General features: G+C 42.5%; 1 protein-coding gene across 1 annotated transcript in view; it reads left to right on the forward strand.

Moving 5' to 3' along the window:
- ANTXRL (ANTXR like) overlaps window positions 1-12,000 on the forward strand; it is a 54,353-nt gene that overhangs the window by 21,567 nt on the left and 20,786 nt on the right. The window contains exons 10-14 of the mRNA XM_027720632.2: window positions 2,561-2,659; window positions 4,929-4,998; window positions 6,099-6,177; window positions 10,352-10,447; window positions 10,833-10,871. Of these exons, the coding sequence (XP_027576433.1) occupies window positions 2,561-2,659; window positions 4,929-4,998; window positions 6,099-6,177; window positions 10,352-10,447; window positions 10,833-10,871 (383 nt within the window). The remainder of the gene's footprint in view (window positions 1-2,560; window positions 2,660-4,928; window positions 4,999-6,098; window positions 6,178-10,351; window positions 10,448-10,832; window positions 10,872-12,000) is intronic.

The following is a 12,000-nucleotide window of genomic DNA, read 5'->3' on the forward strand; positions in this document are numbered from 1 at the left end:
TCACAAACAACTCTCGGTATATCAGCTAGGTTAGATGTGGAACGGCTCAAGGCATGAATCTGACTGAGAGTAACTCAAGATTCTTTCTGGAGTAAGAAGCAGATGAATGTGCCCTACAGTCCATTTTAATTTGTTTAAATAAGTGCCTTCCACCCCCAGTGAGAACAAGGAGCTATAACCATTCCCATAAAAATGAGGCTAAATTCTGATGCTGGACTTGTGCATTTGGCTCTTGGTGTGCTCAGTGAGGTCTCAAATTTTATCATCTTCAGCAAGGTGCCAAAGGATGTGTTTCATTTAAATATGCACTCCAGTAGATATTTTCTTTTTCTCCTCCCAAAATATACCTTCTCAGATTCCCATGTTCCTTGCAGCCAGTGTCAGTTCAAAGGCCTGCCCTAAGGACAAGTTATGAAGAAAACCAGAGTGTCCTTGATCATAACTTGCCAATGCCCTTGTCCAATTCACCTGGAATTGCATTAGACCTCAGTGCAGTGAGAATGACCACGAATGAGAGTGGTTTTGGCAAGAACAAGCTGTTTGCATGGAAAAATTAAAGCACCCCACATCTTCGTGCTACCTTGCCTTGCAGTAGCTTGATAATGAAAAAAAGGCAGATGGAGCTGAATGTGTTTCAGCTGCCTTTGGGCCTCATGTAGTGTTATCCAATAACAATTCCTTCCTCCAAATAATATGGCAGTGCACTGTATGAAATGGTAATTAAAAGCTGAATCACTAAAAACTATGCACCTATAAACATTGTTTTGCTCTCCTTTTTAGTATGTTGATCAAAGTATAAATGATAATGCATGTGGACTTGTTCATTGTCTTACTCACTACTAGTGCAGAATTATGTAGTTTATTCTTGTTTTTGTATTTGAAGCTTGAGGATCAATAGGTCCTGTGTTGTGCTGGTATTCCCCTTGTATTGGGCTGGTCTCAAATGCTCTTCAGAGGCTGATGTAAGAGCCCTGTGAAGGATTCAGCTAAAGTAGGACATTTATGTGTGAAAATGCAGCTTCTGTGCTTTCCCTTGCTGCATTCTGGGGATGTCAACTGACTGCTTGGGTGTAGCATCAAAGGGAGTTTCAAAAATGCATTGGGGACAGAACAAATTTGTGAAGTGTCTCTCCACCTGCCTGCATTAAAGATGTTATCTCTGTGGTCAGTGTAGCATCCACGGTGTATTTTTGTGTCCTAGAGGGAAGTCTCCCTTGCCACTTCACTTCCTAGTGCATCTTGTGCATAGTTTGGCAACACATGCTCACCTCAAGAGGAAGGGGACTATGGCAGTAAAAGGGAGGGAAGAACAGCAAACAGTTTTGTTATTGCTAATGCTCTGAGGAGAAGTGTTAATGATATAGGTTACTAAGGAATAACCTTAAAAGCTTGCTGTGGAAAAGCTGAGAAAACAAAGCCTGGTTTCTTGATAATTTTCTTTCTCAAGTTATCCAGTACAGTTAGGGACAGGAAAGATGTGGTGACACCAAGTGCTTTCATGATAGACATAAACTCATTTGGTGCTACCACTACTTGTCGCTCTCCCTTACCTTCTCCTGTATGCTGCTTTTTCCAGCTGATGCTCAGCTAGGCAAGTCACTTTACTGGTGTCTCTGGCAATAAAGTTATTTTCCAGGAGTATGAGCAAGTCAGTGCACTGCAACGTGATCAGTGGTGCCAGCAGTGGAGGGCGTGTGCAGTTGGGATCTCCCTTTTGACAGTACCCTTCCTATATTGGCTTTGTTCAAATGCAAAACTGCTCTGTCAGTAAAAAGACTATTGGAACATTAGCCAAAAAAAACCCAGAAACCCCGATGATGCTTCTCCTGCTTGAATGAACAAATCATAGTTGCTTATCACAGTAATGACAAATCACAGGTGCCTTCCCTATCAGGAATAAAGCAACAGAAGTTGTGGCAGGTCTCTTCTTGTGCCACTGGTGGTTTCAGCTGCTGGGACAAGGTTGCAGGGGAAGAGCACAAAGAAAATGGTGGCACCTTAGGTATTCCCATGCAGAGCAGATGCTGAGTGGGGCTGTGCACGGACTCAATTATTGTACAGGCAGGAGGACTGTTGTTTTTTTTTTTCAGGGTTTGTATCAGATGCAAAGCTTTCTCTCTAGTTCACAGGGGATTTAAGAGGGAGTCCTGTCTGTCAGCATCTGCCTGAAAAGAGCTGCTGCTTACAGCCAAGTGCCATCTGCCATGAAGAGAGGAGGAAGGACTGGTGCCTTGTGCAAGGTGTCTGTTCCAAAAGCCACGGAGGAACCATGAGATAACATCAGTCAAGTCAGACTTAGTTTTACTGTGGCACCTTCAAGGCATTGTGGATCTGTGTTACGCTTGTGGAAGCCAACTTAAGACAAAGAGAAGACTGTAAAGCACTAATGCCATGTAATGCTCTTGGCCATTGCTACTGAACAGAGAGAGTGTCAGAGGAAATGTTTTCTTTCAGGCATAGGGCAGAGAACAGTAATTGTCATGTTTTAATTCAGGTAATTCTGAACTGAAATGCTGTTATTTATTTTTCATAAATCTTCTTTCTATATTTTCACTTGCAGAATCCTTTCAAGTTGTGGTAAGAGGCAACGGCTTTTACCATGCAAGAAATATTGACCAAGTACTCTGCAGCTTCAAGCTCAATGACAGCCTTACTATCAGTAAGTTTGCAGGCTGGTGTATTCTAGTGACGCCTGTGGCTGGGTCACCTCATGGAACACAGGCCAACACTCATCCATGTTAAGGGGAGTCCTTGCAGCAGATATGAGGGGGAGCTGGGGCAGAGATCTACACTTAAAGGAAGCTTGAAATTCATTCTTATTCAGTCTTGTGACCTGTGGGCATTGTGTTGAGTGCTTAAATGGGGCATGCTGCTGCACAGCATCATTGTAGTGATGCACATGGGTGAGGCATATGGCAGAGAAGAGCGGGTATCAGGTTTTAAGGTGGAGAATAAAAATTGCTTCCCATTCCAAGTAAAAAGAAGTAATGTTATCTTGATCCCGTGGTGGTGTTTTCAGTTTTTATTCACCAGTTCAGGAGACAATTGCCATAATAAAACCAAGCCCTCCCAGGCCTGCTCTGTTCCTCTCTGACACCAGTTGCTGGTCCCACCACAGTGACTGTGTAACATGGAAATTCCCTGTCATTGCTGCCCTGGACAGGGTCTTTTGTTTGCTGTCTCAGCAGCTAGGCAAAGGACTGAATGTCCAAAAAAGATTGAGTGTCCAGTTTCTCAGCAGTTCTCTGACTCCTGAGAAACCGTGTATGTCTGGCAGGGTGAAGCATGGTGTGGGAAGGGGAAGCTCTGCTCCTTTTTTGTATATGCTACCCTTGTTGGCTGAGCACAGTAGAAGCTTTCACATCCTGTCGTGCCCAGACTGGTGCCTTCTCTAGCAGTGAATTCACTTACAAGAGGGAGCAAATGAATTGCTCCTTCATTTCCCATCCAAGTTGGCTACGTGGATGCTGCATTAAATCAGCTCTGGTGGTCTCGCTCTCATTCCACTTACAGATGCCCTTTAACCAGGATTTGTTTCTTGTGGTTTATCAGTTAAACAGACTTTTTGCTTTTTTTTTCTTGTCCCCAATCCGCTAGCACCTTGATTGGACTTCACACAGTGAGTGCTGACCTGGGCCTGGAAATACACAGGAGGAAAACTACTCTGATTCCATTCCAGCTCCATGTTGTGTTTTCCTTGGGTTAGGTCTGCAACAGATGTTGTGATGAGATGCTGGTTTAGGCTGGCCGGCTTTTTTTGCCCTCAGGCTCACCCTAAAACATACCAGTGATTTTTATGCTGTCATCTCTGCCAAGGCAGGGAAATGAGTTCTGTCTTCAGGTGTGCTTGAAGTGGGTAAAGCATGAAGGAACAACTCTTAGATTTGTTGTTGCTTGAATTATTTTTTTTTCCCTAGGTAAAAAGAGTAAACAAATATCTGTAAATAAGATGGCAGCTTTTATCAGCCCGTTACTTGGGTTCAACTCTTGTAGACCAGTCTTTCTCCAGGCTAGCACCAGAGCTGCTTTGCTGGCCATTTAGAGCTAAGCTATAGTCACAGCAGTACTGTGTCTGCTCTTCTGCCTCAGTTTACCCACTTCTAGTGGAATACCATTGCAGGATTACTGCTGGGCCTCCTGTCTGTGTTCACGGGACTTGGCTTTCTGGATGTGACTTCTGAAAGCTAAAGGATTAACACTGCTGGCTGCTGGAGCAGTGGTGTGCAAGAAGGTGGGAAAACACCCATGACCGTGCTTTTGGCTCTGCCTGTACCAAACCCTTATAAACATGGGCTATTTGCAGTTTATGTTGCCACAGAGGGGAAGTCAGGTACAGCAGAAGCAGCTAGTGCAGGGTAGATCTCAAGGGAACACCAGTCATGGCCCCTCTCTGTTTGGCTCCTGTAAATGACCAGTCCTGGTTGGTTTGGGTTTTTTTCTCCAGTATTTGTCAGTTTTAGCTCTGCCCCATCTCTGTCCTTCCTTTCTCCTGGGCTCAAACAGTGCAACCTTGGATTCTGCTCTGTGTGTATTTGACAGTGGGTAGATAAAAATTGAACGCTAAACTTTTGACCCCTTGAGTAATTGAGGGGTCAGAGTATTCAGTATGAGTAGAGGTTGCATGCATTTTTCAGATGGGCATGATTGATGCTGCTCAAAGCTGAATTCCAAATGGCTGATCACTGCTGTCAGGAACAGAGGTACACTTCCATTTCTTAGCTGTGATACCTCTAGCCTGGTAGCATCATGTTGGCATCAACATGAATGGTTATTCTAGTTGGTAATCAGCACCACTGGGGAGTATTGGTACTCTCACATATACTGAGTTGATCTGTGGCTGTCATTCATGTCAGCACTTCTCCAGGGGGTAGCCTGCTTGGAACAATTTCTTTTTTTCATCCCTGATAGTTATATTAATTTCTTTTCAGATGAAAAACCGACTCTTATTCACGATACTTACTTACTTTGTCCGGCACCAGTGATAGAAGATGTTGGACAGTAAGTATTTCTTTCCAGCATGTATCAAGAGAGAGTGGACTTCTGGATGAGGATGTCATTACTGAGCCAAAGGCTCACAATTTTGCCCAAAGTGTCTAGCTAATAAATTTATGTATATGTGTGTCAGATTGCAGCCATCCCCTTTGTGCCAAATCCTTTCCTAGTATGAGTCAGCATAGCCCTATTCAATGCTGGGTCTTTAGGACAGTTTAACCAAAGGTCTTGCTGGACCATGGCCCCATATCATAGAATGGTGATTCCTCCTTTGTTCCTATATCGTGTTTTTTCAGACCAAAAGGTAATTAAATTACAGGCAAACTTTTAGTTTTGATTGAAAGGAGATGCTTGATTTGAATTGCTTTGCTGCTGTTATAGATATTGCTTCCTGTATTTTGCCCTGCTCTGTCTAGTGTTGGTATTTTTCAGCTGTTTTAATCCTTTAGACTCCTAGGAGACATGGCATAATACCCTACCTTTCCCCTTGGTGATCTTGTGGGTGCTTAAATACTGTACTGGGCCTCTATCCCCCTTTGTATTTGTGGGTGAAGCAAATTTGTTTGGTTGGGTTTTGTCCTTTTTTTATTACTATTATTTTTTATTTTTCCCCCCTTAGATCCTTTCTCTAATATTGGAGAATGGCTAAGGACAGAATCTTCTAAAATTTCACTGTTATTTCAGTGTTTTTACCCTTAACCTCTATGCATGTATTCTGGATTTGCTTGAATTACAAAAGAAACATTCTCGTGCATTAAGTTGCAGAAGGGGGTTAAAAAAAATCTTAGTTTCTTGTGCTCTTTAGGGTAGTATGGCAAATGTCTGAGACATTGTTCTAATTCACTGGCCTAGTGCCCTTTGCCCCAGGTGGAGGAGTTTTTTTTATAAAGAGGATATGTCCCATCTCAATTAAGGCAACATAAAAAGGGTAGTTCCTGGGCAAGCAGAGAGGCAAATGCAGGTAAGTGCCTGGAGCCATGAAAATGCCTTGACTCAGCAGGACACACTGTCCGTGTGTGTTTATGAGCCAGTGGCTAAAAGAGAGCCAGAGTAAAGGTAACAGTGGGTGTAAATATGACACTAAGTGTATCTGTTTTGTGCTTTAGGGTGGTTTTCCTACAAGTCAGCATGAACAATGGGCTAACGTTCATCTCCAGCTCTGTCAGCATCACCAGCACACATTGTGTAAGTAATCGCAATGGGGCTTGACAGAGAAACCAGGAGATCTTGGAAAGAAACTGTGGTTCTTTAGGCAAAGCCTTCTTGAGCGAGCATGGTCTCTCTACAGCTTCTGCATCACAGTTACTGACCAGATGGAAGCAGCTCTTGGAAAAATAACCAGGGCTACTTAAGATTAAATTGTTATTGATGATAGACAATCATGACAGATTACTTGAATAAAAAATTACAACACAAGGCATTCCTATTCCAAGAGAGAGATCCTCAAAGCTAGGATCTTACTGGCAGGTGATCTGAGAAAATGATGGAAGGAGCATCAGGAAGCAACACCCTGTTGAGCTTTGGGATACCTAATGGGATCTGGAGTAAAAAGGCAACTGTTAGGACTTTGATCAGGAAGGGCCACAGAATGAAAGGTCCTCTAAATTGACATGGTTGTTTTTGGTTGGAGCTTACAGCATTTGTTCTTTGACCACCACAGTTTTCCTTTACTAATTCAGGATTTGCTAAGGTGTTTTCTAAGTTTTAGTGATAGGATCTGTTTGCTTTTTCTCTTGGTGTCATGTGGGATGACCAGAAAGAAATAGAACTCTCAGATCCTGATATGAGTGTCTTAATAAAATGCTGCTGCTTAGCCCAACCAAGGGAGAGTGTGCTGTTGTGGACAGTGATGGTTAGGATACAAGAATCTCATGGTCAGAAAGACCAGGTGAAGTGTCAGGGAAAACAGCTAGAAGTAATCCTTTATCAAAGTCTGATTTTTAGAATCAAACAATCAAAATTAAGAAACTGACTACTAGATAAGCAATTGTCTTCCTTACCTTTGGGGTAAAAATAGGCAATGCCCATAGCTGATGCAAGCGAGCACTGTAACTAAAGATGTAACCTGGTGCTTCTGGTCTAAACCAAGTTGGCTGAAGTACCTGATAGCAAACAATTTGTATCAAACTTGAGCTTTATTGTTATTAGTGTCAAAAGGACTTTTATAGCCTACGCCAAATGCTGTCATATTGGCTTGTAATCATTTGTTGGCCATTTTGACAGCTGCAGAGGAGAAGGGCGGGAATGCAGATAGAGGCAGTGACTGGAACTTGCAGATCTCATTTTTTGAAGTTTTCAGTGATGAAGGTGGGAAATCTCACAACAGATTGCTGAAACACTTTGGGGTGCAGGGACTCAATTTAGCAGTGATGTGTTTACTGCTTTACCTGATCGTTTCTATTTTACAGAACTTTTCTCCAGATTTTCAACACTGAAGACTGATATTTCCACATTTTATTCCACTCTTTTACCTCAAGTACAATAAAACCTTTCAAGTCTGCAGTGTAACAAAAGTGTTAAATGGTGCATTTAGTTACCCGTATGTAACCTATTTCTGATGAAGACTGAAGTCTCAGCCCTAGCTGGGGTTCCTTAATGCCAGAGCATGGATGGAGAAAGCTTTTTTCTTGGTAGCCTTAGAATAAAAAGAGGAATCCAATCTCCAGTCCTGTCAGTCTGACAGTTTTTGACCAGCCTATTGCAGATTTAATGTGAAGGAGGCAGGAAACCTCATTCACAGCTGGTGCAAAAATACTGACTCACTCCAGTTACATCCCATAAGCAGGGAGGTTGGCAGTTCAGTTTCCAACTTTATCTTAATTCATGCATTTCACTCTTCTCATTTTAGAGACTCCCTCTATTTCCTTTCCTCTCCTGTTTCCTTTTCTGTGGGTGGCAGTCAGCTGGCCTGCTCAGCTCTCCTCCCCAGCTGGTCCTTCTGTCCTTTCTATACAGTAAGTATCTTCACTTTACTTCTAACGCCTCTGTGTGATTGGGATGCTTATTTCTGTTCAGCTGCATGAAGTCTGCTATTTTCTTTTCAAAGTCCAGCTTCTCTGTGATGCTTTGTGTCATTAAAATCACTGAAAGACTAGCTTCTTGCTGCCAGCAGCTCCTGAGCTTCTATGGCAAACAGCAATTTATATGTGCGGTTAGCATGAGAAAAGCAATGCCTGAGAACAAAGGTGACAAAACAAGGAGGTAGTGTGTGTTTGGAGTAATAGTAGCAGTGGTACTGCATAGCTACTGTGATTGGATTTGTTTTTAAGGAGTGCAACAATACTTCCTAAAGCTATACTTGATTTTTACTCACCCTTTTCTCAGCAAACTGACTTCACTGGGAATTAATACCTCTTCAAGTATTTGCTTTCCAGATGCTTTAGTGCTACACGGGGCCTTAGGAGGGCCAGAGAGGGGGGCTGTAGCGCTGAACTGCAGCTGGGTAGTGTGTCCTCTAACAGGACTTCTTTGAGCAGGGAGTCTGGTACACATGTTGCAGCACTCCAGCTGCTCCCTGACCAAATGAAGGTGAGCTAAATAGCTTTTCCCAAACAGGTCAGTTTGTTGTATTTATAACAAAAAGCCACGGAGCAGTGGAGGGATGGTGATGCTGTGACACAGACAGGGGGTACTGGGTTACCCGCCTAAAGGCGTGGAGTAGGGGCTGTGTTTGTGTAAATCCCGTATGGAACACGTCAGTCCTGACAGCTCTAGGATTTGGCCTGAGAAAGAACTAACTACCACTCAACTTAATCACTTGGGATCTCACCCAGATTTTGCAAGTTCTTATCAGCTAAAACTTTCTTTTCCACCCTCAGCCTTTTCGTTATCTGAAGGGAAAACAAATGCACTTAGAACAGCCCCTTTTGTAAGAAGGGGCTAAGGATCAGTTTCTGGTGTCATGGGAATTCAGTAAGTAGTTTCAGATTTAATAAGGTGAATCTCATGGGTTTTGTCATCTCTAAGTCTTTTTTGGAATTTGCTTTCTTTCACTTTGTCCTCTCTCCTATCCTTTTTTGAAAATCCCTTACAGCTTCCTCTCTAGCCAACTCTTATTTCCTCAGCCTGATTCACCGACCTTTCTTCAAGCTCTTTTCACATCTTCCTAGACTCAGGCTCTCCTCTAGTTTGCTGCCAAGTTTTGCCTGGTCTTTGTTACCGTGTTGCTGGTGAATTGATCCTCTTCTCAAGTTCTGAAAATCTACCATTGAAGAGGTTTCTTTCCCAATATATAAAAAAAAATTTAAATATAGCTGGAGCTAATCTTAACATCATTCCCGAAACCAGTGCAGTCCAAGGATAGGGCACATCCCAGCAGTGCCCATCTGTGACAAGTGTTTAATTTCCAAAAGCCATGTGCTCTGTGTGTTCTGCAGGAGCCAAGGAGCATATGAAAACTTGATTCCTGTAGTCATCAGAGCAATACACAGAGTTAATGCCTCTTCTGAATGCACTGATGTGAAATGCTACAAGTTCAAAGGATCCATCAAGATTTATCTGGAAAAATCAGAACTGTGATTCTCTTTGGTTGCCTACCTGCTCCAGGAAGCTAATTTCAAGTGTTGAAACTTACTTTTTTTTTTCTGGTAATTTTAAAGAAAATTTAAGTTGGATTTTGAAGGTAGACCCTTAGCTATCCATCCCCAGAGTCTCACTGTTCTCTGCAGAGAGATCAATGGAATATAAGAATCAGAAGTGCTTAAGATAATGATTACAGCATCTCATAAAATTGTCAAACCAGCCCTAAGAAGCATACCAAGAACCAACAGCATTATTGACTAGTTTGCATAATCACTTAGGCAAGGGTTGTGTGTGCAGTTTGGGTCAAGGCAATACAGGCAGGCTTGGAGCTGATGCTCTGGGCAAGTAAGTTGTTCTCTGTTCTGTGATACTGACATGCAAACAGTTACCCATAAGGTCTTGTCTCCAGTATTCCCATTCCTTGGATATCAGCATTTGCATATTCTGCACCTCTAGTGATGAAAGGTTATTCTGCATGCCTGAGAGTCTGTGGTGATGTAGTTTGCAATGCCCCTCTGACAGTATTAAGGGACCTGTCAGCACAAAATGGATTGTGTACAGGTTTAAGGCTCTTGAATCTAATGGGCTATAAACATACCAAAAATTAATACATAAATTATGCATATACGCACTGCAAAACAGGAGATGCTCCCCTGATTTTGTGGCTTCAAATACAGGTTTGTCACATCAAATACTGTTATGATTTTAATGAAGATTAAGATCACAATCTTCCTGAGACCTTGTAATGAGTGAAAGTTGATTCTAAATGTGTAACTTCAGGGCTCCTGCCTTCTTTGAGACATAGCAGATAACCCAGACGTAATCATCTTATTTGCAGCTGACTGGGACCATCCTTTTCATTGCTCTCCTGATTCTCTTCCTGCTGCTGGCTCTGGCTCTACTGTGGTGGTTTTGGCCCCTTTGCTGCACAGTGGTAAGTACAGTTTTTTATTCTATTGACTTAGTTTTATCTGTTCTCAGCAAAAGCACACAGCTAAAGTGTTGGAGCGGGTGGTTAACTGCTTAAGAAAAATGTTGCCATATTTGTAAAGCCCTGATTCAACAAGTTGCTTGAAGTGCTTGTTGAAGTCACTCTAGTCTGGGTTTTTGATTGTTTCAAGGCATATGTGATTTTTACACTGAATGAGAAGTTTAAGTAAGCTTGTGGGTGTTGCTTAAGTTTCTGTAGGGATTGCATGTATGAGAATGAAGCACAACAACTCATTTGTGATATGATCAAGAAAACAAAGAGAACAAAGCATTGAGATGGATGAACCCTACCATTGCCTCAGATTTCTCCCAATATTTGTATATTCCAGGTGATCAAGGAGCCGCCACCACCACCACCCCCAGAGCCTGTGAGTATGCTATTTTGGAGCTGTTGCACTTTCTGCAGCCACTGTAGTGTATTGTGTTGCCCAGGAATGTCACCCCTGTAGGTGTCTTAATGACACCTTGAAGGCTGTGAAAGGAAGTCCTCTCGGTCAGGGCAGTTATTTCTGCCTTCTGGCTTCTTTATATACATACAGCAAGGCTGCTTCCATCCAGAGAGAAAATAATTGCATAACTCAGAAGTCCACAGACCAACAGTTCCTATGGTATTTTGTTCCTTCTGCTGTGCTTCAAACAGGTGTGTAAGCAAGTCTTTGCTTCTCAGTCTGTGCTGACAGCTGTCCCTCCTCCAGTAAAGCTGACATTGTTCTCAGCAGGAGTTTAGCGCAGATTGGCAGTAAGGAACAGTCTGGCAGCTGGAAGAAAGGACAGCAAAGGCCACATTCTTGTGGCTTTGCTACAGGAGAGGGAGACAAAAGCCTGCCCTGGCAGTGGCTCTTCTGCAGAGTGACCTTTGGAAGGACATTTAGCCTTTCGTCATTTAGGTTGTGCTGTTTGAGGCAGGGTTCTATTTAGCTCTTTTGGAGACAGTAACTCACTGACCCTGACCTCAGCTTAGTTGCACTGTACTAATTTCATGAAAATAGAAGTAAATAAAATTACTCCAGAGAAAACTTATGCCTGCCTTTATTTCTTTCATAGGCATAGACAGTTAAATGATGGAAAAATACTTGGTAACCCACAAGAGAGTCTTACAGTTTGCTGCTAACTTGCTGTAACTTGGCATGAATATGAGGAGGCAACGACAGCTGCTGTTTTGAGGTTGCTAGAGGCCACCATTACTGTGTATGTGATCCTGTTGCTTGTCCTGAGCACTGTAACAATTTAACTTCAGAATACACACCAAAATTCATGTTTTTAGTGTGATTAGTGTTATCACAAAGTGTACAATTGCAGCCATGCTGTGTTTGAAGGTTGCAGAGAGCATTACACCCCTGCAGCAGAGTTCCCAGATGCTTTGCAATTATTGTCATCAGCAGAAATTTTAAATGCAAAAAAAGAGACTAAACTGATGTAAGCCTCCAGGAATAATGCAGAATACAGATGTTATCCATCTCGTTACTTGGCCTTGTCTTTATCCAGTATGGATTGTTG

The sequence above is a fragment of the Pipra filicauda genome, unplaced genomic scaffold (assembly GCF_003945595.2).
Source record: "Pipra filicauda isolate LSUMZ 115617 unplaced genomic scaffold, ASM394559v2 scaffold96_size2947999_pilon, whole genome shotgun sequence".
NCBI lineage: Eukaryota > Metazoa > Chordata > Aves > Passeriformes > Pipridae > Pipra > Pipra filicauda.